General features: G+C 41.1%; 2 protein-coding genes and 1 long non-coding RNA gene across 3 annotated transcripts; all 3 read left to right on the top strand.

The window, feature by feature from the left end:
- The first annotated feature begins 594 nt into the window (after window positions 1-594).
- Window positions 595-12,627, top strand: LOC131930867 (uncharacterized). Its single transcript, XM_059287532.1, has 8 exons — window positions 595-677; window positions 2,712-3,209; window positions 4,374-4,521; window positions 6,650-6,729; window positions 7,413-7,605; window positions 9,756-9,887; window positions 10,767-10,884; window positions 12,011-12,627. The coding sequence occupies exons 1-8, from the start codon at window positions 623-625 to the stop codon at window positions 12,284-12,286; spliced, it is 1,500 nt and encodes a 499-aa protein (XP_059143515.1). The 5' UTR covers window positions 595-622; the 3' UTR covers window positions 12,287-12,627.
- A 5,031-nt stretch (window positions 12,628-17,658) lies between these two features.
- Window positions 17,659-22,862, top strand: LOC131930875 (uncharacterized). Its single transcript, XR_009384182.1, has 3 exons — window positions 17,659-17,806; window positions 19,336-19,501; window positions 22,781-22,862. It is a non-coding gene; the product is annotated as an uncharacterized LOC131930875 (long non-coding RNA).
- Window positions 22,863-23,036: 174 nt separating this feature from the next.
- Window positions 23,037-27,933, top strand: LOC131930791 (uncharacterized). Its single transcript, XM_059287415.1, has 4 exons — window positions 23,037-23,224; window positions 23,680-23,811; window positions 25,021-25,145; window positions 27,704-27,933. The coding sequence occupies exons 1-4, from the start codon at window positions 23,106-23,108 to the stop codon at window positions 27,931-27,933; spliced, it is 606 nt and encodes a 201-aa protein (XP_059143398.1). The 5' UTR covers window positions 23,037-23,105.
- Window positions 27,934-27,980: the final 47 nt, after the last annotated feature.

Here is a 27,980-nt window from a genome sequence, read left to right on the forward strand (position 1 = left end):
TATATATATATATATATATGTATATATATATATAATATTGCAGGTATTTTAAGTCTGCTGATTTTATAGTCTAATATATTTTTTTACGAGTACAAAATGTAACATCTATATTATATCTTGAAAAAAATAAGTCATATTAGATTTTGACAGTTTATTATAGTCTATGCAATGTATGCATAATGCAACAATAAAATTTATTTTCTCAATGCTAGTATTTGATCGCACTTTTGAAATAGTAGGATGATCAATAATGTAAAAGTATAAATACTTATATAAACTAGAAATGGTTTCGAATTTCCCTTTATCGTGGTTTTTTTTAAGGGGGGGGGGGGAATTTGAGTTTGATCCACCTATGGCCAAGTTCCAGAATATAATCTCTGACCCTGGTCTTTTTGTACCGGTAACCTAAACAAATATTACGCAATAGGTTGCCCTATCGCATATCTATCTTTAAACAATAAAGAATAGGGTGATGAACAAGCAACTTAATAAGTAGCTGACGTCATGTAAAATAGACCCAACACTTGAACAGGGGCCTATATGATAAGGGGCATACAATTCTGGTATAAATAGGCCTGGATAGACTAGACATTTGTATTGCTGCTCTTGAGGTACCAAAGCAATGGCGAATTTGACAGTGTTTTTGCTGTGCTTTGTAGTGTTGTCTGTCAAAGGATGTAAGTATAGATAAGCTTTAGCGCAAGATTTAGATCAGGGTTCTCCAAACTACGGCCCGCGGGCTAGATGCGGCCCGCGAGGTCCTCTCATCCGGCTCGCGGAGATCTTTTTGTCCACGGAAAAAACGTTTGTTGGTGATGGCTGATGAGCTTTGCCAAGAAAAATCAAAGACATGCCTGGAAGAAACTGGCACCCGAACTGAAATTTGATAGTTAATGCGGCCCTCGGACTGAAAAGTTTGGAGACCCCTGATTAAGATTAATGAAAAAAGTAAGTTTCGAACATTTGTTGTGTTTGTATGTTAGAAATGCGGGAGAGGGGGGGTCATATTCATATGTGATATCACGTTTCTTAAGTCTACAGGATCAGACTTTTTTGACGAGCAGGGGTGGGCTGGGCCGCCGGTCTACCGAGAAAAATTCCGGTGGGCCTCCACGAAAAAATTCTCGGTGGGCCCCTATGTACGGAACTGTAATATTCCTATTAATTCTTTGAAGTTTTTAAAATAATGTTGGTATTTTACCATTTTACCATTTCTTCAAACCAAGACTTAAAGTTCAGGATTTAATGGAGAAGGAATTGTACATTGAAAAATTCAATCGGGGGTTGGAGCCTCGTTTTAAAATTCCGGAATTTTGAAAATTTGATAGGGGTCGGCGAGGTCGAGTCGGTAAAGCTCAGTTCGAACCCTTAGTGCCTAGTTTGTTCTTGGTTGGGCAAAAGCTAGGAAGCAAATCCAAGAAGAAAAGCAGGCTGAAACCGGAGTCAATGGCCTATATGGCGCATAACCTTTGACACGTATATTAGGGGGATCCCTTCCAACACTAAAATTAACGATGGAGAAGAAGAAAATATTATTGAATGCCTGGTAGTACCGTTACAGGGTTTCCTTCAGGCTTCAATCCGGCGAGTGGGCATGGGACTACAGAATGTATTTTTACAAATAACTATCTATGTTCCCTGACGTATCGGTTGCCCTTAATGATTACCCCCCCCCCCCTTCATCGTTTAATGAGAAATGTCGCTACTCATTTTTTTATATACAAAAATTCTCTCTCTCTCTCTCTCTCTCTCTCTCTCTCTATACATATATATATATATATATATATATATATATATATATATATATATATATATATATATATATATATATATATATATATATATATATATATATATATATATATGTATGTATGTATATATGTGCTCAGATTTAAAGTATTTCTATATTTTCACTTTGTTCCTTATGTCCCGTCCCGTCCCCCCTGGCTACCGAGTTACCTCTCATTAACTAAGCTACTATTTTTAGCGCAATTTCCATTCTGGAGAATTGCGTTTATTAACTCGTCTTTTCTGGGAAAGAATGGATGGATGGATGTGTGTCTGCAGCTTTAAGTCGTATCTCCTCCTCAACGAAGCAATATCGAGGACTAGTTCCAAAAGCAATTATGTTAAGCAAGTTACGAGGATGAACATAGGCCATAAAAATTCCGGGTTTCTTTCATGGATTTCCCGGAAAAGCCAAAAAACCTCGGAAAAATGTAGTTTTTGGCCCATAACTCGGCAACCAGACCACTAAGCGACTTGAAACATGTACCAATCGATTCCTGCCATAATTAAGAACAATATTGCCGAAGAAAGTTTTCAAAAATATCCTTTCGTTTGGTCACAACATTTTTTTTGAATTAATTAAAATTTGGACCGAATTAGTAGGCATTTTATGCAACCACACCACACGCGTCATCACGTTCAATAGCTGCGCCATCACGTTCAATGGCTGCGACGTCACGTTCGGTAGCTGGGCGCGCAATGGTTTTTAGTCATGTTACTCTATTGTAAATAAAACATGTAAAATACTGAAAAAAAATTAATAAAAAACGTTTTAATAACTAACCAATGGTTTTACTAACCCTGCTCTTGATTTACGCTACGACAGAGCTATTTTTAGATAACACAAGGACATTGCGCTAAAATTGTGACTAGACTTTTTTTAATTACTTGTTTTTAGTTATCTTTGCTGTTTATTTTTTCAGACACGACAACAACAAGGAACTACCAATGGGACAGTTCGACAACCCATAGGTCAACCCCAAGCACCACGACATCGACAACCAGACCGTCAACGACAACCCGCACCACCACCCCCGACTGGTTGCACAGAACCACGACTAACCCATGGCTGATTTATCAACAAAGCACCACGCCCTACTACAACCCCTACACGACACCTTACCACCCCGACTGGTACAACTTGTATACCACACCAGACTACTACAACACACCAGACTACTACAACCCCTACACGACCCCTTACCGCCCAGAATGGTACAATTGGTATACCACACCAGACTACGAGAACACACCTAACTACTACAACCCCTACACGACACCTTACCGCCCCGACTGGTACAACTGGTATACTACACCAGACTACTACAACACACCAGACTACTACAACACACCCGGCCCTTATGATTACACCACACCCCACTATAACTACCACACTACTGACGGCCAGCCGCAACCTCTGAGTAAGAAATGTTTTGTCTCTAATTTTTTAATCCAACTTTTGAAATAAATAATTTGTTAGAATTTTATTTAAATAATTTTTTTTAAAGTGTTGATGAGGTCTTTAGTTATTAGGTAGATTGTACCTATTTAAACATAATTTTAATATGGGTTCGTCCATAAATGACGTCACACTCCTAGGGGTGGGGGGGGGGGTCGGACTTTTGTGACGAGGTGTGACGGGGGGGGGGGGAGGGAGGTTCAGAGACTGATGACACATTGTTGCGTTTAGAAGATGTCAGCAACTGAGTTTTAGCAGTTATTTTGTGCTGTTGTTGTTGTTGGTTTTTTTTTTTTTTTAGATTTTTTTTCATAAGTTGCGATTAAAATTGAACAATATAGTCAACAGTTAATATTTTAGAAAAAAATACCGCTGTTTTCAAAACATAAAGTGCCATTATGAAAGGGGGTGAGGCAGTAAACTGAGGTGTGCCGTTGTTGAGGAGAGGCGTGTCTGGTTTTTTGGTGACGATAAGTGACGACAAAAAGGGTTAGGTAAAAATCGTTTTTAAATGAAGAGGGACGTCTCAATGAATGACCCATTATGCCAGTATTAAAATCCTTCTGAATCTTTATTAAGCAGCTCACAACTTTGACGTTTATGCCAAAGTTTTGCAAACTGAGAAGCGCGGATTACGTCCAAAGGGTGCGTGAAACGTACGTTTCATAGACACGTTCAATCTTTATAAATAAAAAGTACAACAATAATTAAGTAATTTATTACAACAAATACCAAGTTTGGCGCAGATTTATGTGATCTGAGGAATATATCGGCTATATTATATTGTAGACCAATAAGGTTGTATTAATAACTGAGAGGGTTTCGGTGAAAAATAAATAAATGGGATGAGAACTTGTTAGGCGCCTAGTTATTTGGCTTTTAATTGTAACAATTGTAAAATGTTTTTATGCGTATCTTTGGTTAATGACAAATTAGAGCCTTAACTTTACACGTTTAAATTGTGATTAGTGAAATTGGCTTTGTTTAATACTTAACTATTAACTATTATCCAATAGAAAATACGTTGGCAAAAAAAAAAAAAAAAAAAACACCGCATAAAATGTTCAATGTTTTTTTTCCTCGAAAATAATATTCTTATAAATTAAATTTAATAAATCTGTTCCAGGAAATTATATCCACCTGAGCGTGGAGCCCAGTGCATCCACAGGTATGACGGTGACGTGCAGGCTGGATGCGATCCCTACCCAAGGCACGGACGTCGAGAGCGTTGTTTCCATGGTGATCAAAAGGGTTCAGATGCCTCAGCGTGAGATGTAGGTGGCCATGTTTAACATAGTGGGCGTGTACACAGAGAGGGGTTTTACCATAGGGGTCGTGTACACAGAGAGAGAGGTTTTACCAAAGGGATCGTGTACACAGAGAGAGGGGTTTTACCATAGAGGTCGTGTACACAGAGAGAGGGGTTTTACCATAGGGGTCGTGTACACAAAGAGAGGGGTTTTAACATAGGGGTCGTGTACACAGAGGGGTTTACCATAGGGAGAGTGTACACAGAGAGAGGGGTTTTACCATAGGGGTCGTGTACACAGAGAGAGGGGTTTTACCATAGGGGCGTGTACACAGAGAGAGGTTTTATCATAGGGGTCGTGTACACAGAGAGAGGGGTTTTACCATAGGGGTCGTGTACACAGATAGAGAGAGGTTTTACCATAGGGGTCGTGTACACAAAGAGATGGGTTTTACCATAGGGGTCGTGTACACAAAGAGATGGGTTTTACCATAGGGATCGTGTACACAGAGAGGGGTTTTACCATAGGGGTCGTGTACACAGAGAGAGAGAGGGGTTTTACCATATGGGACGTGTACAGAGAGAGAGGTGTTTTACCATAGGGGTCGTGTACAGAGAGGGGGGTTTACCATAGGGGTTGTGTACAGAAAGAGAGGGGTTTTGCCATAGGGGTCGTGTACACAGAGAGAGGGGTTTTACATTAGGGGTCGTGTACACAGGGGTTTTACCATAGGGATCGTGTACACAGGGAGGTAAAAAAAAGTAAAGTTCCCTTTTCGAACCTGACGGTCTATAATAAAGTAAAGTTCACCTGTTTCTGTGACCTCGGCATATGAAAAGATAGTGTGGTCAGCACTATGCCCAGCCGCCTTTACTTTCTCTAACGTGAGTTAGGCACCCATCAGAGTTGGGTGGACTCATGTACGGTCTACCGACCCGGATTCGAACTTGAGACTTACGGTTTAACAGTCCAGCTACACAGATAGAGATACGGGTGCCCTATAAATGGCACAACGCTAAACGGGGAATAGGGGTTTTAAGAGAAAGGTCGCCTATAAATGACGCTACACTACAAGGGGGAGGTTTTTTTTGGTTGTCTATGAATAACGCCATGTAATTGAAAAGATGGGTTTTCATACGAGGATTGTCTATAAATGACCGTATCCACACTTTTCAGAGTGTGAGTGGGTTGTTAACCTCTAGAGTAGGTTATCTTAAGAGTGGGTGTGGGTAGCTTTTCTAGAAAGGGAAGACTCAATGGTTAGGACAAGGGTTTTAGTGAGAAATGTGAGGCTTCTTTATAAAAAGTTTCAGTGTGTTGCAAAGGAAGACACATATCACTTATTCATTTACCTAATGTATCAAAAACAAAAATCCGATTGTGCATAAAACTAAAAAACAAGGTAATTAAAAAGTCTAGTGACAATTTTAGCGCAATTTCCTTATGTTATCTAAAAATAGCTCTGTCGTAGCGTAAATCAAGAGCAGGGTTAGTAAAACCATTGGTTAAAATACATGTTTTATTTACAATAGAGTTACATGACTAAAAACCATTGCGCGCCTAGCTACTGAACGTGATGACGCAGCCATTGAACGTGATGGCGCAGCTATTGAACGTGATGACGCGTGTGGTGTGGTTGGATAAAAATGCCTACTAATTCGGTCCAAATTTTAATTAATTCAAAAAAAAGTTTGTGACCGAACGGAAGGATATTTTTGAAAACTTTCTTCGGCAATATTGTTCTAAATTATGGCAGGAATCGATTGGTACATGTTTCAAGTCGCTTAGTGGTCTGGTTGCCGAGATATGGGCCAAAAACTGCATTTTTCCCGAGGTTTTTTGGCTTTTCTGGGAAATCCATGAAAGAAACCCGGAATTTTTTTGGCCTATGTTCATCCTCGTAACTTGCTTAACTGCTTAACATATTTGCTTTTGGAACTAGTCCTCGATATTGCTTCGTTGAGGAGGAGATACGACTTAAAGCTGCGGACACACATCCATTTATTCATACATTCATACATTCATACATCCAGAAATGACGGGTTAATAAACGCAATTCTCCAGAATGGAAATTGCACTAAAAATAATAAAATCATTTTTAAAGGATGTAAAAAACGAAAAAAAATGTTCACGTTTCTTTTTTACCTTTCAGTAAAAACGTGGCAACCATCACAGCCTTCCATCCCGACACCCCGAGGTTGGACACTGCCATACATGGCGCTGAGGTCAAAGGTCAGTTACTGGTACATCGTGTGTAGAGTACTGACCGGTGGGTTAGTCGTATATAGTGACTGGGTTATTGTCTTTGGTTGATTTAGTGCAATGACAAATGTGATTTGTACCAATCACTCACCGAACACCGGAAAAGGGATTTTAACAATCACTTACCGAACATCGGAAAAGTGATTTTAACAATCACTTACCGAACATCGGAAAAGTGATTTGAACCAATCACTTACCGAACATCGGAAAAGTGATTTGAACCAATCACTTACCGAACATCGGAAAAGTGATTTTAACCAATTACTTACCGAACACCGGAAATGTGATTTTAACCAATCACTTACCGAACACCGGAAAAGTGATTTTAACCAATCACTTACCGAACACTCAGGACTTTTAGAATTAGAACAAATACGCTATCGCGCTCTACCACGCGCTGAAACGAAATCCGCTATGGTTAATCCGAAAGGAAATCTAATTTGAACAAATCACTTTCCGAACACCGGAAATGTGATTTGAACAAAGCACTTTCCGAACACCGGAAATGTGATTTGAACCAATCACTTTCCGAACACCGGAAATGTGATTTGAACCAATCACTTACCCCCATTTCACGAACGACAATTAGACGATTAAACAACCGAACCTTTGAACTATAGATCATTAACATTTTAACTAATCAACTTCACCAGGTGCCTTCTATGACGACTCTAGGTACCTGTCTGTCACCTGGAACTTCCCCTCCACGGGCGAGCTGACAGACTACATGTGCGAGACCCACTTCCTCAACAACTTCGGGGACACGGTTGTGGTGACGGTCTATGCTAAAACCCCCACCAGTATCGTGGTAGACAACAACATGACCAGGACAGAGCTGATGCTAGAGTAGGTCTTGTTTATTGTAGAATGTACGGTCTTGTTTATTGTAGAATGTACGGTGTGTTTATTGCAGGGTCTTGTTTATTGTAGAATGTACGGTCTTGTTTATTGTAGAATGTACGGTCTTGTTTATTGTAGAATGTACGGTCTTGTTTATTGTAGAATGTACGGTCTTATTTATTGTAGAATGTACGGTCTTGTTTATTGTAGAATGTACGGTCTTGTTTATTGTAGAATGTACGGTCTTGTTTATTGCAGGGTCTTGTTTATTGTAGAATGTACGGTCTTGTTTATTGTAGAATGTACGGTCTTGTTTATTGTAGAATGTACGGTCTTGTTTATTGTAGAATGTACGGTCTTGTTTATTGTAGAATGTACGGTCTTGTTTATTGTAGAATGTACGGTCTTGTTTATTGTAGAATGTACGGTCTTATTTATTGTAGAATGTACGGTCTTGTTTATTGTAGAATGTACGGTCTTGTTTATTGTAGAATGTACGGTCTTGTTTATTGCAGGGTCTTGTTTATTGTAGAATGTACGGTCTTGTTTATTGTAGAATGTACGGTCTTGTTTATTGTAGAATGTACGGTCTTGTTTATTGTAGAATGTACGGTCTTGTTTATTGTAGAATGTACGGTCTTGTTTATTGTAGAATGTACGGTCTTGTTTATTGTAGAATGTACGGTCTTATTTATTGTAGAATGTACGGTCTTGTTTATTGTAGAATGTACGGTCTTGTTTATTGCAGGGTCTTGTTTATTGTAGGGTTTGTGTGTAGAGGTGGTGTTTTGATGGGTTCGTTATTTCGCTTGTAGTGTAATTGTGTTTAGATTCTATTATCTGGTGTTTTTAGACAAAATTTGTTTAGCTTTGTTGTTTTAAATGTTGTTTTGTTTTTACAGTGCATGAATGTATATATATATATATATATATATATATATATATGTATATATATATATATATATATATATATATATATATATATGTGTGTGTGTGTGTGTGTGTGTGTGTGTCCGTGTGTGTGTGTTTTATATTCTAGATTATATATTTACACAAACTTCTGGTGTATATAAAAAAAGAAACATACAAAGACAGTAAGTAATAACAAAGTAACATAACATTAACACTCCTACCACACTTGAGTCATCCATACAACCCTATCAATTTTCCTCCGATCTTACATACCCTGATTGTGGAACATTAAAAGAACAATTAAACTGTGTCAATATTGTTTTCTTAGATCTCAAGTTTACCGTATTTATTTGTCTAGCATTTAAAGATTAAGTAATTGTTAATGTCAATAGGCAATACAAACAGCGATTATACTAGTTTAGTTCAAATAGATTGTAGCAAACAGGAACGATTGGCGATTTAAAAAAAAAACCCACACTGACGATACCAATTTATGTTCATACAAAATAATTATAAAATAATTTCTTTCAATTCTGTTGTCGGTATTTGTGTGAAATACTATGTATGTGTACAACAGTTATGTGTAAGCTGCAATCTTTTGTGAATGTGGAACACTATATGTTTGTATACATAATTTTGTTTAAGTGTTCAACACGTTTGAGTATGTGTATAGTAATTTTTTCAAAGCACAAGTTTGTGTACACTACATGTATGGGGTCTAGCTCGTAGTGGCGAAAATGAAGTGTTGAATATTCGGACATTGTCCGTAGGCTACTGTCGCAATCGGGTTTTTTTTTTGTTTAAAAAAAAAATCAAACATTGATTTTATACCCTAACCTTATTATTAACCCTACATCTAACCTAACTCTAAGCGATATTTCATTTTTAAATACACAAAAAAGAACTTAGCCTGTATGGACCAAGCTAAAATTAAAGTATAATTTATGTACTTCCTTTTTGCCTTTTGCCACTACGAGCTAATTCCTATTTATGTAAGTAAACAAAACGTGTGTCTGTGTTCTACACTACTGTCTGTGTTTTTAAACATAAGATAAGCTACGTGGGTTTATGTGTAAGCGTGTTTTGTGTGCGGTTGTAGATGTTATGTATGTGTGTTGTGTGGATGTGTGGATGGGTGGAAGGGTGAATGGGTGTGTGTATGTGGGATGGCTGAATGTATTTGAGTGCACATATGTGTATGCGTGTGAACACAAAATGACTACCCCCCTTTTATACAACCACAGGCTGAGCACCGCAATATTTGAGAACCAGAAACTGCGGGAAGCCAATCGAAATCTGACGGAGGAAAAACTAACCCTCTTGCTTTACATCTTCCGTGAGCCTGTGCATGGACACTTCTCAGGGGGCCTTTCGTCGTAAGTACCGCTTGGCTTATACGCAGGACTATATATATATATATACACAGAGGCGTAGCGAGGGGGATTGCGGACCGCACCTGGAGACACCATTAAGGGGGGGGGGGGGGGGCGGGGGGAGTGACACCAAGTCAGAGGTGTAGCGACCCTTCCCGGCGCCCGGGGACAAACTTTCTATTTGCACCCCTCCTTGAACTTTTCATTTGCACCCCCCCCCCCCTCAAACTTTCGCGATTTGCACCCCCCCTCGAACTTTTTATTTGCACCCCCCCCCTTTAAACTTTCAATTTGGCGCCCCCCCCTAAGGTCGGCACCCGGGGACATATGACCCCCCCGCCCCCCCTCGCTACGCCTCTGAGGGTGGGGGACACACCAAATTTTATAGTTTAATACACAAGCAATGGTTTTTCCATTTTTATTAATAATATTTATCATTTATATGTATTTATATGTGTGTTTTTAATTTTATTACTTGCTTTTAAATGAAAAGAGAAGTATCAGCTAGTTTATTCATTATCTTCCATTCTGTGCCCTGATCACATGGGGCCGCCACAGAAAGCTCTTTCCACCATTGCAGATCTCTGGCAACTTTCTTTCAGACCCTAAGATAGTCCTGACTTGTCAGTTGTTTTTCTGTTGTGTGTCTCCACGTCTCTTTTGGACTTCCCTGTTTTCTTTTCCTTGAAGCGTCCACTTCAGCGCCATTCTTGTGTTATCTGGGTTTTTTTAAACAGCCCATCCAGTACATTAAAGCTAATCACTGCAATCATTAAAGCAGCGTTAAAGCACTTTTTGATTTATTTATAACCTACTTTGTATCAGATCTGTGGTCTGTTTTATTGAATTATATTTTAAAATTCTGTTTGAATCCCCAACCAGCTACTACATGTCCAAGTTCCAGTCACCCAGTGATCAGGAAGCTGCAGAAGTTTGTCGGTCAGGACTTGGGGGGTATCTTCTGGAGATTAATAGTCTTGAGGAGTACCTGATGATACAGGTAAGGGGTGTTTGATCTTACAGGTGAGGGGTGTTTGATCTTACAGGTGAGGGGTGTTTGATCTTACAGGTGAGGGGTGTTTGATCTTACAGGTGAGGGGTGTTTGATCTTACAGGTGAGATGTACCTGACGATACAGGTAAGGGGTACCTGATGATACAGGTGAGAAGTACCTGATGACAGTGGCGTAGCGAGGTCGGGTGTCACCCGGTGCGACACTTAATGGTGTCACCCCCCCCCCCAAAGGCATAGAGACCCTTCCCGGGGACAAACTTTCAAATTTTCGACCGCATCCCCCGCCCCCCCCCCCTCGCTACGCCCCTGCCTGATGATACAGGTGAGGGATGTGATGATACAGGTAAGGGGTACCTGATGATACAGGTAAGGGGTACCTGATGATACAGGTAAGGGGTATCTGATGATACAGGTAAGGGGTGCCTGATGATACAGGTGAGGGGTGTTTGATCTTACGGGTGAGATACCTGATGATACAGGTAATGGGTGTTTGATCTTACAGGTGAGATGTATCCGATGATACAGGTGAAGGGGGGGGGGGTTATAGTTGTCACTCGTTGATATTGTTTAAGCTTCACGATCAACTCCTTTATGCTGGGTGCTTTAGTAGAATTTCTTTTATGCACCTCTTGGGGAGGGGGGTGGGTTAGCATCGCAGTTGTGCGAAAAAAATATTGCGACCAACTACATAAGCATTACTGCATGCTTAAAGTAGAGGTATAAAGAGAAATGATAATATTTTTAAAAATTGTTTGCGGTTAGAACTTTTCTATCCTTTCTACCAAGGTTTCTTTCAGACATGTGGTTTTAAGGGGTGGAGGCACGAAATTTCCGGTAGGGAGATGGGGCGTATATTGGTTAAGCAGAGGCATGTATTATCTTTAAGCATTCTATAATTTTTCTATTCCGTCCGCTGGAGATGGGAGGGGGGGGTAGTTGACAGGGGGATATTTGATGGTTGATGTGCTCCGGTGATGGGGGATGATGATGCCACGGAGAGATACCTGAAAGAAACACTGCTTGCTAATCAAGTGGGAGCTCACAATAAATAAGCATCGTCTCACACATTTCATATTTTATAAAGGTTATGTAGCCTCGTCTTCGTTCCACAGAACTATGTCAACACAGAGACCAAACCAGGAGACACCGTCCTGACAGGTGCCAATGACAAGGCGCTAGAGAACAAGTGGATCAACGGACACAGCAACAGGGCAGTGACGTACTTTGACTGGGGGCCTGACCAGCCCCACGGCGGACTGGCCAAGAACTGCTTAGCCTTGTGGCACTCTGAGACAGACGGAACCAAGATGGCGGATATTCCATGCGCGACGAATCCTGAAGCTTATACAACTTACTTCATTTGCGAGAAAGATGCAATTGTTCGTTGATCTATTTCAGCGTGGATCAAATGCGAAGCTATTAGACCTAAAGCTAATTTTAAGCAATTTTTAAATTTAAAAATGTACTATCCGATATTGTAGGCTATTTCGGTGGTTCTTTAAAAACAAGAACTAAATATAAGAAATATATTGAAAAATAAATGGGAGTACTCAACACGTCGTGGGTTTATAAAAATCTACTGAGATGTAATTTTAATTAATTTTAAAATGCGCTATTATAAATAAAAATTAACAGTTCAAATTAAGGTCCGATTACCAAAGTGAGGCAAAATAGATGAATTCTATCAGACTTTTTTCTCCGGCCATGGCACTTGAAACTTTTGGAGGAAGTGGGGGGGGGGGGGGGGGGGAAGGGGGACTACAGTTTCCGGGTGGGCGGGGGAGAAGGGAGGGACATTAGTAAAAGTATATATTTTCTATATAATTATATTTCATATAATTACATTTCCGAATGGGGGGAGGCCGGCGTGCTTCGGGGGAGGGCACCCCAAAGAGATTCCTGGAAAAATACACCGGAGAGAAATGAGCCTATTTTTGTTGCGATTATCTGATGTCAGAAAGACAATTTGGTATTGCATTAAACAGAATTGAAAGAAATCTAGTTTTTTTTCTCGTTAAGTTTATTTTGTACTTAAACATCAAACAATTACACTTTAAAATGACAAGGTGTCGCTTGATTTTCTTTTTAAAATCTTTTTCTTAGGTCACAATGTACGTTTGTCTGTCTATATATTATTGGCTAAATCTCGCTACACAGGTTGCTTTACCTGTGACGAAGGCAGGATGCTGCACATCTGAGGTTGGTAGGATGCTGTGCTGTGAGGAAGGCATTTTGCTGTACTTGTGAGGTAGGCAGGATGTTGTACCTGTAACGAAGACAGGTTGTTGTACCTGTGACGGAGGCAGATTGTTGTACCTGTGAGGCAGGTTGCTGTACCTGTGATGAAGGCAGGTTGTTGTACCTGTAAGGAAGGCAGGTTGCTGTACCTGTGAGGCAGGTTGCTGTACCTGTGAGGCAGGTTGCTGTACCTGTGAGGCAGGTTGCTGTACCTGTGAGGCAGGTTGCTGTACCTGTGATGAAGGCAGGTTGTTGTACCTGTAAGGAAGGCAGGTTGCTGTACCTGTGAGGCAGGTTGCTGTACCTGTGAGGCAGGTTGCTGTACATGTGTTGCAGGGAGCACATTCTAAAATATCGGTAGGGTGGCGGGCACCACCTATTTTAAATCGACAAACTCCTTCCATAACTTGTCATTTTCCCATAATTTATTTTCTTATTTTCTTATAGTCAAAATGTATTAATAAATAATAAACAAAAATGTTTCAGAATAATAAAATTATTTGGCATTTGTTTCAAATTGCATACACACAGAGAAATGTAGTTACAAAACGTAAAGAAAGGTTTTCTGCGTGTACAAGGTGTGATGTGCAAATGGCACTAGCCGTTCCAGGCAAGCGTAAAAAGTGTAGTTGGGACAAGTTGGGACAAGTATCGAACATATTTAATAAACCTAGGCAGTCAAAAAAAAAATTAAAACTGTAACAAATAATTGAAAATAAATCATATTTTAAAATGACTTGCCTTACTTGACTTAGTTATCTTTGCTCCTTATGGAGCATAGGGCCTCCACCATTTATATTTTAAAATAATGATTATGAAAACAATTCTGTCTCTGTCGAATAGTGAGAGGCGGGCACATACGAATCGTTCATCGGGCGTCATGGCGCCCGCGGGCACAGGGTTGGGAACCCCTGCTGTAGTATATTAAAATTATTACGGGTCGCAAACCAAAATGGTAAAATAATACACCGCACGACATCAAGTACCACACGCCAAACGAAACCTAATAACGCAACGTCAGTATGTCGCCGCACACCTCGAATCGTACCACCACAAAAGCATCATCGTTACCAAAACGACTTCCAACAGCATCTATAAAATATTAAAATTACACTCTACACCCCACATCATACAACCTACATAGAAAACCCACACTTAAACTCAAGATCCGCATTGAATCATCTCACAATATACACAACTCCTTATACACAACCCACCTCGACACCACTCTCCAAACACCACCACTCATACACCACTCCATATACACTACTCCCCAAACACCACCACCCCCCATATACCACTCCCCATACACAACCAACACCCACACCACTCCCCCACACATCACTCCCCACTCCCCACTCCCGACACACCACCCCCCACTCCTCACACATTACTCTCCATACTTATCTCATCTCTACGTTGCTATCTTGGACCGCGGTGGTTGTGCTGACTTGCGATGCCTCACTAAACTGAAATTGTGCACGTTGGCTTAGAAACCCTAAGATCTCAACACTAGCTTTCAAAAATGTAAAATCACGGAACATGAATTTACTCAAAAAAAAAATTCGAATTAAATTTTAAATAATATGTGTACGAAGAAACTTAAACAATAAATGTAATAACATCATTGGTCAATATAATTGTCTTCTGTTATTTTAAATTATATTTTACAATTTTTTTAAAATTCAGAAACAATTCAACCTTGCTATCATTAAGCTATGATTTTGATATAATTATTTATATACACACAACGTACAACAATACTGGTGATAGCTGTGTCATCTATGGGAAGAACTAGGACAGAGTTTTTTCTTACTTTAAGTACCTCTAATTAATTAATCTTGAACTGGGAGTTGATTGTGTATACTGGATTGGTCGGATCCATGTTATATAATTCAACACAAATACTTATTGCAATGCAATATTATAATAAACATCACACTTTATTTATCCCGATTTATTGTCTACCCCCCCACCCCTCACCTTACCCCCAACTCACGCACATAACAATTCAAACATGCTGGAAGCGTACAATGTGTTATATATATATATATATATATATATATATATATATATATATATATATATATATATATATATATATATATATATATATATATATATATATATATATATATATATATATATATATATATATATGGGGTCATCCATAAATGACGTTACGCTTTTTTTAAAGATTTTTACTTCCCCCCTCCCCCTCCGTCACACGTTGTCACAAAAAGCCAGACCCCCACCCTAAAATGACTTCATACCTCAGCCTACAACCCCCCTCAAAATTGCAGTTGAATTTTTCTTCAAAACATCGATATTTTTCCAAAATCTTGTCTGAACTCTTTGAAAATAGAGTATTTTAACCAATTCCTATTACAATTTATTAAAACAGTTTTCTAAAACGCAAAATAACGTCTAAAATTCGTTTTCTAGCATTGTTTTTTGATAATGCAAAAGTGTGACTTCGCACCATCTGAACCCCCCCCCCACCCCCCTCCCCCTCATCACACACCGTCACAAAATTACGGACCCCCCCCCCTCCCCCAACGAGTGTGACGTCATTTATTGACGAACCATATCAGAGATCTGAGGCGTAGCGACCCTTCCCGGTGCCCGGGGACAAACTTTCGATTTGCACCCCCTACAACTTTTCATTTGCACCCCCCTCAAACTTTCAAATTGGCACCCCCCTAAGGTCGGCGCCCGGGGACATATGTCCCCCCCCCCCCCAGCCCCAGTTTTTTTCCTTAAAAAATAAAATTAGATTATTTATATTGTTGAAGATTTCTGTAGAGGCCAGTGTTTCTTCCAGACTTTTTTCTCCGGGGGGGCACTTGAAATTTTTCGGGGGGGGGGGGGGGCGGTAGACTTTCTTCGGGGGGGGGGGGCGGACACTGTTAAAATTATATATTTTCTATATAAATTATATAAATTTCATTTCGTTCGGGGGGGGGGGGGGCGGTAAAAAAATTTCGGAGGGGGGGGGGGGGCTTCGCCCCCCCGAAGAGATGCCTGGAAGAAACTCTGGTAGAGGCTATCGGAGTTTGACGCCATACTTTCATGTTTTTCTTTTTAAATATTATTTTTAGAAAAGAACTTCAAATGAAATAATATTGAAATATTAATCTAGGCCTGAACATATATATGTATTTGATCGAACTTTTCAAATAGTAGGATGATCAATAAAGTAAAAGTATGTTCCCTATATTGTGTTTTATGTTTGGTGGGGGGGGGGGGGTAGTGAGATAAATCCACCTATGGCCAAGGTCCAGAATATAATCACTGACTTTGGTCTTTTTGTACCGGTAACCTAAAAAAATATTGCGCAATAGATTGCAGTATCACCTATATATCTTTAAACAATAAACAATAGGGTGATGAGCAAGCAACTTAATAAGAAGCTGACGTCATGTAAACTAGATTCAACATATGAACAGGGGCCTATATGATAAAGGCCATACAATTATGGTATAAATAGACCTGGATAGACTAGACATTTGTATTGCTTCTCCCGAGGTACCAAAAATGGCGAATTTTACAGTGCTTTTGCTGTGCCTTGTAGTGTTGTCTGTCCAAGGATGTAAGTATAGATAAGCTCTAGCGCAAGATTAAGATTAATGAAAAAATAAGTTTCGAACATTTGTTGTGTTTTGTATGTTAGAAATAGGTTAGTTATATCAGACTTGTATGACGGTCAAGGGTGGACTGGGCCGCCAGTCTAGAAAAAACCCGGTGCGCCCCCAAGAAAAATATCTGAATGGGCCCCCAGAAGAAAACCTCGGAGGGCCCCCCATGATCGGAACTGTAATAGTGTCGTTAATGTTTTGATTTAAAAAAAAATAATTTACCATTTTACCAATTCTTCAAACCAAGGCGAAAAAAATTCAAGCTTTGTTGCAGAACACATGCACATTGGGATTGGGGGCCACTTTTAAAATTATATATATATATATATATATATATATATATATATATATATATATATATATATATATATATATATATATATATATATATATATATATATATATATATATATATATATATATATATATATATATATATATATATATATATATATATATGTATATGTGTGTGTATGTGTGTGTGTGGGTGTAATTTAAGTATTTTTTTTTCACTTTGTTCACTGTGTTCCCCGCCATCCTGTTTATTGCAATTCCTCCCATTTACTTAGCCAGTACTGTTTGGTCATCATTGCCATTGATTCTTTTCAGACGAGACAACATCCACTACGACAACACATAGGTCAACCCCAAGCACCACGACTTCGACAACCAGACGGTCAACGACAACCAGCACCACCACCCCCGACTGGTTGCACAGAACCACGAGCAACCCGTGGCTGGTCTACCAACAGAGCACCACACCCTACTACCACCCCTACACGACCCCCTACTACCACCCCTACACGACACCCTACCACCATACCTTCACGACCCCCTACTACCACCCCTACACGACACCCTACCACCATACCTTCACGACCCCCTACTACCACCCCTACACGACACCCTACCACCATACCTTCACGACCCCCTACTACCATACCTTCACGACCCCCTACCCCCATACCTTCACGACCCTCTACCACCCCATCACGACCCCCTACCACCCCTACAACCGGCCGCAATCTCTGAGTAAGAATTGTTTCATCTCTAATTGTTTTTAAATCCAACTTTTCAAACATCTAATTCATTAGAATCCTATTTACATTAATAATTTTTTTAAATGTTCTTTTTTCAAGTGTTGATAATGATATAGTCATTAAGAGGACACCCATTTGAACATAGATTTAGTATGGGTTCGTCGATAAATGACGTCACACTCCAAGGGGTAGGGGTCAGACTTTTGTGACGAGGGGGAGAGAGGAGGTTCAGAGACTGATAACACGCCGTTGTATTTTAGAAAGAAATGTCAGAAACAGTTTAAGCGATTATTTGGCGTTTTTTTTTAAAATTCTTTCATAAATTGTGATAAAAAAATTAAGGAATATACTCAGATTCATCGAGCTCAGTACATAAAAAAAACCGCTGTTTTCAAAAAATAAAAAAAGCGATTTTGAAGGTGGGGGACAGTATACCGAGATGTGCCGGTGTAAAGAGGTGTGTATGGGTTGCTGTGACGATAAGTTACCATAAGGAAGGGTGTGTAAAATTGTTTTTAAACAACGCGTGACGCCTTAAATTGATGACCCCTTATGCGAATATCACGATACTGCTGTATCTTTATAGAGCAACTGAGCAGCTTAGAGCTATATACCAAGGTTTGCAAACTGGGACGCGCGGATAAGTTCTAAGCGATACGCAAAACATTTCTCGGACGTGTATAATCAATATAAATAAATAATACAGCTTTATTTAGTTAATTTATTACAACAAATACTTCGTTGGCATAGCGTTACGTGACCTGAGCAATGTATCGGCTATATTATAAGATCTTCCGAAGTGTGGATTAGTATGGTTATATTAAAAACGGACGAAGGTTTCGGTGAAAAATTAACAAATGGGATAATAGGTGACAAGACAAGTTATTTTGGCTTTTAATTCTAAGGAATGCACTTTTTTCGTTTTATGCACACCTCTGGTTAAACAAGTTAATTAAAAAGTCTAGTGACATTTAAGCGTAATTTCCTTATGCTATCTAAAAATAGCTCTGACGTATAATGCTGGGGTGCGTTCAAGCAAGGAGAACGATCGGTTTGTAGGTGTTTATGTAATTTTAAAATTTGTGACCGAACGAAAAGATATTTTTGAAAACTAAGTAGTCTGGTTGCCGAGATATGGGCCAAAAACTGCATTTTTTCGAGTTTTTTTGGCTTTTCCGTGAAATCCAGGAAGGAATTCCGGGAATTTTTTTGGCCCACTATCATCCTCGGAACTTGCTTAACAAATTTGCTTTTGGAACTAGTCCTCGATATTGCTTCGTTGAGGAGGAGATAAGACTTAAAGCTGCGAACACACATTCCCAGAAAAGACGAGTTAATAAACGCAATTCTCCAGCATGGAAATTGCGCTAAAAACAGAATACAGTCTTCATTTTACGTATTTCTTTTTTTTTTTTGCATATTGTGATAACATTAAATTGTCAATGTTTTATTTTTTTTTTCGCGTAAATGATATCATTATGCATTGAATTTAATTAACGCTAGTAATGAAATATGTTTCAGGAAATTATATCCACCTGAGCGTGGAGCCCAGTGCAGCTACAGGTATGACGGTGACGTGCAGGCTGGATCCGATCCTAACCCTATACCTAACCCTAACCCAAGGCACGGACGCCGAGAGCGTTGTTTCCATGGTGATCAAGAGGCTTCAGCTGCCCCAGCGGGACATGTAGGTGGCCATGTTTAACATAGGGGTCGTGTACACAGCGTGACATGTAGGTGGCCATGTTTAACATAGGGGGCGTGTACACAGCGTGACATGTAGGTGGCCATGTTTAGCATAGGGGGCGTGTACACAGCGTGACATGTAGGTGGCCATGTTTAACATAGGGGTCGTGTACAGAGCGTGACATGTAGGTGGCCATGATTAACATAGGGGTCGTGCACACAGCGTGACATGTAGGTGGCCATGTTTAACATAGGGGGCGTGTACACAGCGTGACATGTAGGTGGCCATGTTTAACATAGGGGGCGTGTACACAGCGTGACATGTAGGTGGCCATGTTTAACATAGGGGGCGTGTACACAGCGTGACATGTAGGTGGCCATGTTTAACATAGGGGGCGTGTACACAGCGTGACATGTAGGTGGCCATGTTTAACATAGGGGGCGTGTACACAGCGTCACATGCAGGTGGCCATGTTTAACATAGAGGTCGTGTATAGAACGTGACATGTAGGTGGCTATGTTTAACATAGGGGGCGTGTACACAGCGTGACATGTAGGTGGCCATGTTTAACATAGGGGGCGTGTACACAGAGAGATGTTGTTTCATAGGGGTCATGTACACAGCGTGACATGTAGGTGGCCATGTTTAACATAGGGGGCGTGTACACAGAGAGATGTTGTTTCATAGGGGTCATGTACACAGCGTGACATGTAGGTGGCCATGTTTAACATAGGGGTCATGTACACAGCGTGACATGTAAGTGGCCATGTTTAACATAGGGGGCGTGTACACAGCGTGACATGTAGGTGGCCATGTTTAACATAGGGGGCGTGTACACAGCGTGACATGTAGGTGGCCATGTTTAACATAGGGGGCGTGTACACAGCGCGACATGTAGGTGGCCATGTTTAACATAGGGGCGTGTACACAGCGTGACATGTAAGTGGCCATGTTTAACATAGGGGGCGTGTACACAGCGCGACATGTAGGTGGCCATGTTTAACATAGGGGGCGTGTACACAGCGTGACATGTAGGTGGCCATGTTTAACATAGGGGGCGTGTACACAGCGTGACATGCAGGTGGCCATGTTTAACATAGAGGTCGTGTACAGAGCGTGACATGTAGGTGGCTATGTTTAACATAGGGGCGTGTACACAGCGTGAAATGTAGGTGGTAATGTTTAGCATAGGGGTCGTGTACACAGCGTGACATGTAGGTGGCCATGTTTAACATAGGGGTCGTGTACACAGAGAGGGGATGTATCATAGGGGTCGTGTACACAGCGTGACATGTAGGTGGCCATGTTTACCATAGGGGTGTGTACAAAGAGGATCGTCTATACATGATTCTATCAACATATTCAGAGTTAGGGCGGGTTTTGAACCACTAGGGTAGGTTTTATAGAGAGCTGGTATGGGTAGTTTTTTTAGAGAGTTTGTGTGGGTAGGTTTTTTTTTAAATAGTGGGTGTGGGTTTTCTAAACAGAGGATTTGGGTAGGCTTTCTAGACAATGGGTGTGGGTAAGTTTTCTAGACAGAGGATTTGGGTAGGCTTTCTAGACAATGGGTGTGGGTAAGTTTTCTAGACAGAGGATTTAGGTAGATTTTCTAGACAGTGGGTGTGGGCAGGTTTTCTAGATAGTTGTGTGGGCAGGTTTTCTAGATAGTGGTGTGGGCAGGTTTTCTAGATAGTGGTGTGGGCAGGTTTTCTAGATAGTGGTGTGGGCAGGTTTTCTAGATAGTTGTGTGGGCAGGTTTTCTAGATAGTGGTGTGGGCAGGTTTTCTAGATAGTGGTGTGGGCAGGTTTTCTAGATAGTGGTGTGGGCAGGTTTTCTAGATAGTGGTGTGGGCAGGTTTTCTAGATAGTTGTGTGGGCAGGTTTTCTAGATAGTGGTGTGGGCAGGTTTTCTAGATAGTGGTGTGGGCAGGTTTTCTAGATAGTGGTGTGGGTAGGTTTTCTAGATAGTTGTGTGGGCAGGTTTTCTAGATAGTGGTGTGGGCAGGTTTTCTAGATAGTGGTGTGGGCAGGTTTTCTAGATAGTTGTGTGGGTAGGTTTTCTAGATAGTTGTGTGGGTAGGTTTTCTAGATAGTTGTGTGGGCAGGTTTTCTAGATAGTGGTGTGGGTAGGTTTTCTAGATAGTTGTGTGGGTAGGTTTTCTAGATAGTGGTGTGGGCAGGTTTTCTAGATAGTGGTGTGGGCAGGTTTTCTAGATAGTGGTGTGGGTAGGTTTTCTAGATAGTGGTGTGGGCAGGTTTTCTAGATAGTGGTGTGGGTAGGTTTTCTAGATAGTGGTGTGGGCAGGTTTTCTAGATAGTGGTGTGGGCAGGTTTTCTAGATAGTGGTGTGGGCAGGTTTTCTAGATAGTGGTGTGGGCAGGTTTTCTAGATAGTTGTGTGGGCAGGTTTTCTAGATAGTTGTGTGGGCAGGTTTTCTAGATAGTGGTGTGGGTAGGTTTTCTAGATAGTTGTGTGGGTAGGTTTTCTAGATAGTGGTGTGGGCAGGTTTTCTAGATAGTGGTGTGGGCAGGTTTTCTAGATAGTTGTGTGGGCAGGTTTTCTAGATAGTGGTGTGGGCAGGTTTTCTAGATAGTGGTGTGGGCAGGTTTTCTAGATAGTGGTGTGGGCAGGTTTTCTAGATAGTGGTGTGGGCAGGTTTTCTAGATAGTTGTGTGGGCAGGTTTTCTAGATAGTGGTGTGGGCAGGTTTTCTAGATAGTTGTGTGGGCAGGTTTTCTAGATAGTTGTGTGGGCAGGTTTTCTAGATAGTGGTGTGGGCAGGTTTTCTAGATAGTTGTGTGGGCAGGTTTTCTAGATAGTTGTGTGGGCAGGTTTTCTAGATAGTGGTGTGGGCAGGTTTTCTAGATAGTGGTGTGGGCAGGTTTTCTAGATAGTTGTGTAGGCAGGTTTTCTAGATACGAAATAACAGAATCAACGGTTAGAACGAGGGGTTTTAGTGAAAAATGTGAACTTTCTTTATAAATAGTTTCAGTTTGTTACAAAGGAAGACTTATTCATTTACCTAATGATTCAGAAACAAGAATTCGATTGCGCATAAATTTAAAAAAAATAACTTTTAAAGGATGTAAAAAAAGTATATTGATCTTCAAAAACCTTACAAAAACCTTACAAAAACCTTACAAAAACCTTACAAAAACCTTACAAAAACCTTACAAAAACATTACAATTATGTTTAGTTTGAGGTTGAGTTTAGTCGAACATCAGTCAAGCGTACCATGACGAAACGAAAAATAATTTCACCGTTTCTTTTACCTTTCAGTAAAAACGTGGCAACCATCACAGCCTTCCATCCCGACACCCCGAGGTTGGACAGTGCCATACACGGCGCTGAGGTCAAAGGTCAGTTGCTGGTACATCCTGTGTAGAGCTCTTAGAAGGGCCTAATAGATATATAATGACTGGGCTAGTGTATTTGGTGATTTTGGTGCAAAGATATCAGATGAGTAGACGATTAAGCAATTGAATTTTGAACAATAGATCCTTAATATTTTAACTAATCAACTTCACCAGGTGCCTTCTACGACGACTCTAAGTACCTGTCTGTCACGTGGAACTTCCCCTCCACGGGCGAGCTGACAGACTACATGTGCGACACCCACTTCCTCAACAACTTCGGGGACACGGTTGTCGTGACGGTCTCTGCTAAAACCCCCACCAGTATCGTAGTAGACAACAACATGACAAGGACGGAGCTGATGCTAGAGTAGGTCTTGTTAATTGTAGAATGTAGAGTCTTGTTTATTGCAGGGTCTTGTTTATTGTAGGGTTTGTGTGTAGAGGAAGTGTTTTGATGGGTTCTTTATTTCGTTTCTAGCGTAATTGTGTTTAGATTCTAGATATCTGGTGTCTTTAGACAAAATTTGTTTAGCATTTTTGTTTTAAATGTTGTTATGTTTTTATTTACACACACGTATATTTATATATTATGGAGTGTGTGTGTGTAAATAAAAACTATTATAGATGTATATAATAGTTTTTATTTACACACACACACCATATATGTGTGTGTGTGTTTCGTATTCTAGAATATATGTATATACACAAACATTTGGTGTATATAAAAGAAACTTACAAATACAGTAGGTCTTGAAGGTATTTGCGTTTCTGTGTGTACATATGTGTATGTGTGTTATACACCCCTAAACTATACTTCCCCAGGCTGAGCAACGCAATATTTGAGAACCAGGAACTGCGGGAAGCCAATCGAAATCTTACGGAGGAAAAACTAACCCTCTTGTTTTACATCTTCCATGAGCCAGTGCGTGGACACTTCTCAGGGGGCAGTTCGTCGTATGTAGCGCTTTGTTTATACGCAGCCCTCAGAGTAATAGCGAGGGGGGGGGTGCATATCGCACCGGGTGACACCAAGGCAAAAAACAGAAAAATATATTCAGAAAAAAATTGATCATTCCAGTTAAATAAATGATTCATTAGAGTTAAATAGATGTTCTAGAGCAAAGTTGACAAATCTCGACAAGGGTGTGTGTGTGGGGGGGGGGGGGGGTGACACAATGACGTAAACCTGCTACATCCAGCTGTATTAATAACTGACTACAGATAAACATCGTTAGTGTTTTCTGTTCCCAAATTAAATTTATCATCGGGAGTTAATAAACCAAACGTTGCAAAATGTGCCCATCGAAAAAGTTTTTGTTGAGAATTTTGTAATAACTGACTCTTCAATACATGTCTGGGATGGGGGAGGGGGACACACCACATTTTATAATTTACTAGACAAGAAATAGTTTTTCCATTTTAATGAATAATATTTATTATTTATGTGTATGTATGCGTGTGTTGTTAATTTTATTACTTGCTTTTAAATCGGAGGTAAATGAAAGTGAAATATTAACTATTTAAAGCATTATCTTTTCCATTCAGTGCCTAGGTCACATGGGGCCAGAGTTTATTCCAGGCATCTCATCGGGGGGGGGGGGGGGGGAGGAACGAAATGGAATTCATATAGAGAATATATACTTTTAACAGTGTCGTCGTCCCCCCCCCCAACGTTTTAGTCCGGATCCCCACCCCCGAAAATTTGAAGTCCCCCCCCCCTCGGAGAAAAAAGTCTGGAAGAAACACTGCATAGAGAATATATACTTTTAACAGTGTCGTCCCCCCCCCCCCCCCCCCCCCCGGATGTTTTAATCCGGATCCCCACCCCCGAAAATATGAAGTTCCCCTCGCCCCCCCCCCATCCCCCGGCGAAAAAAGTCTGGAAGAAACACTGCATGGGGCCGCCACATAAAGCTGTTTCCAGCATTGCAGATCTCTGGCACTTTCTTTCAGTGCCTTAAGACTTGTCAGTTGTTTTTCTGTTGAGTGTCTCCACGTCTCTTTGAGCGTCCACTTCAGCGCAATTCTTGTGATACCATCTGGGTTTTTTTTTTAACAGCCCATCCAGTACATTAAAAGCTAACCGTCGCAATCAACAAAGTAGCGTTAAAGCACTTTTTAAATTTATTTATATTTTTAAATTCTGTTTGAATACCCAACCAGCTACTACATGTCCAAGTTCCAGTCACCCAGTGATGAGAAAGCTGCAGAAGTTTGTCGATCAGGACTTGGGGGGTATCTTCTGGAGATTAATAGTCTTGAGGAGTACCTGATGATACAGGTGAGGGGTACCTGATGATACAAGTGAGGGGTACCTGATGATACAGGTGAGGGGGTGTTTGATGATACAGGTGAGGGGTACCTGATGATACAGGTGAGGGGTGATTGATCTTACAGGTGAGGGGTACTGATGATACAGGTAAGGAGTGTCTGATGATACAGTTGAGGGGTGTTTGATGATACAGGTGAGGGGTGTTTGATCTTACAGGTAAGGGGTACCTGATGATACAGGTGAGGGGTGTCTGATGATGCAGGTAAGGGGTACCTGATGATACAGGTAAGGGGTACCTGATGATACAGGTAAGGGGTGTTTGATCTTACAGGTAAGGGGTACCTGATGATACAGGTGAGGGGTACCTGAAGATACAGTTAAGGGGTACCTGATGATACAGGTAAGGGGTACCTGATGATACAGGTGAGGGGTACCTGATGATACAGGTGAGGGGTACCTGATAATACAGGTGAGGGGTACCTGATGATACAGTTAAGGGGTACCTGATGATACAGCTAAGGGGTACCTGATGATACAGGTGAGGGGTACCTGATGATACAGGTGAGGGGTACCTGATGATACAAGTAAGGGGTACCTGATGATACAGGTAAGGGGTACCTGATGATACAGATAAGGGGTACCTGATGATACAGGTAAGGGGTACCTGATGATACAGGTGAGGGGTACTTGATGATACAGGTGAGGGGTACCTGATGATACAGGTAAGGGGTACTTGATGATACAGGTGAGGGGTACTTGATGATACAGGTGAGGGGTACCTGATGATACAGGTGAGGGGTACCTGATGATACAGGTAAGGGGTACCTAATGATACAGTTAAGGGGTACCTGATGATACAGGTAAGGGGTACCTAATGATACAGGTGAGGGGTACCTGATGATACAGGTGAGGGGTACCTGATGATACAGGTGAGGGGTACCTGATGATACAGGTAAGGGGTACCTAATGATACAGTTAAGGGGTACCTGATGATACAGGTAAGGGGTACCTAATGATACAGGTGAGGGGTACCTGATGATACAGGTGAGGGGTACCTGATGATACAGGTAAGGGGTACCTAATGATACAGGTAAGGGGTACCTGATGATACAGGTGAGGGGAACCTAATGATACAGTTAAGGGGTACCTGATGATACAGGTGAGGGGTACCTGATGATACAGGTGAGGGGTACCTGATGATACAGGTGAGGGGTACCTGATGATACAGGTAAGGGGTACCTAATGATACAGTTAAGGGGTACCTGATGATACAGGTGAGGGGTACCTGATGATACAGGTGAGGAGTACCTGATGATACAGGTAAGGGGTACCTGATGATACAGGTAAGGGGTACCTGATGATACAGGTAAGGGGTACCTGATGATACAGGTAAGGGGTACCTAATGATACAGGTGAGGGGTACCTGATGATACAGGTGAGATGTACATGATGATACAGTTAAGGGGTACCTGATGATACAGGTGAGGGGTACCTGATGATACAGGTAAGGGGTACCTGATGATACAGGTGAGGGGTACTTGATGATACAGGTAATGGGTGTTTGATCTTACAGGCAAGGGTTGTTTGATCTTACAGGTAAGAGGTGTTTGATCTTACAGGTGAAAAGTACCTGATCATCCAGGTGAGGAGTAGATGATGATACAGGTATAGACGATAGAATTGAATAGCAGAGGGGAGTTATAGTTGGCACTCATTGTTAATATTGTTTAAGCTCCAAGATCAACGACTTTATGCTGTGTGTTTTAGCAGAATTTTATTTAGGCATCTCTTGGGGAGGGGATTGGGGAGCATCGGAGTTGTGCGAAAAAGTATAACAACAAACTACATAAACGTTACTGCATGCTGAAAGAAGAGATATAAAGAGAAATGATTATATTTTAAAATGTTTTTGCGGTTAGAACTTTTCTATCCTTTCTACCAAGATTTCTTTCAGAACTTTTACTCCGGGGTTGAAGGCTCGAAATTTCTGGTAGCAGTGTTTCTTCCAGACTTTTTTCTCCGGGGGTGCACTTGAAATTTTAGGGAGGGGGGGGGCGGTAGACTTTCTTCGGGGGGGGGGGGGGGGGGGGGGGGGGGGCGGACACTGTTAAAAGTATATATTTTCTATATAAATTATATAAATTTCATTTCGTTCGGGGGGGGGGGGGGGGGGGCGGGGGGGGCGGGGGGAGCGGTAACATTTTTTCGGAGTGGGGGGCTTCGACCCCCCGAAGAGATGCCTGGAAGAAACTCTGTCCGGTAGGGAGATGGGGCGTATGCTGTTGAATCAGAGGCCTGTATTGTCTTTCTGCATTCTATATTTAACAGTGTCGTCCGCGGGGGGGGGGGGGGGGGGAGGGAGAGGGGGGAAGTTGATGTGTTCTGGGGATGGTGGAGGATGATGCCACATGGAGAGATACCTGAAAGAAACACTGATTGCTAGTCAAGTTGAAGCTCAAAATAAATAAGCATCGTTTCACACATTTCGTAATTTATAAAGCTTATGTAGCCTCGTCTTCGTTCCACGGAGCTATGTAAACACGGAGACCAAACCAGGAGACACCGTCCTTACAGGTGCCAATGACAAATCCCTGGAGAATAAGTGGATCAACGGACACAGCAACACGCGAGTTACGTACTTTGACTGGGGGCCTGACCAGCCTCACGGTGGACTGGCCAAGAACTGCTTAGCTTTGTGGCATTCGGAGACAGATGGAATCAAGATGGCGGATATTCCATGCTCGATGAATCCTGAAGCTTATACAACCTACTTCATTTGCGAGAAAGATGCAATTGTTCGTTGATCTATTTCAGCGAGGTTCAAATGCGAAGCTATTAGACCTAAATCTAA

This window comes from Physella acuta, unplaced genomic scaffold (assembly GCF_028476545.2).
Source record: "Physella acuta isolate Inbredline_101_S28 unplaced genomic scaffold, ASM2847654v3 ptg000101l, whole genome shotgun sequence".
Classification (NCBI taxonomy): domain Eukaryota; kingdom Metazoa; phylum Mollusca; class Gastropoda; family Physidae; genus Physella; species Physella acuta.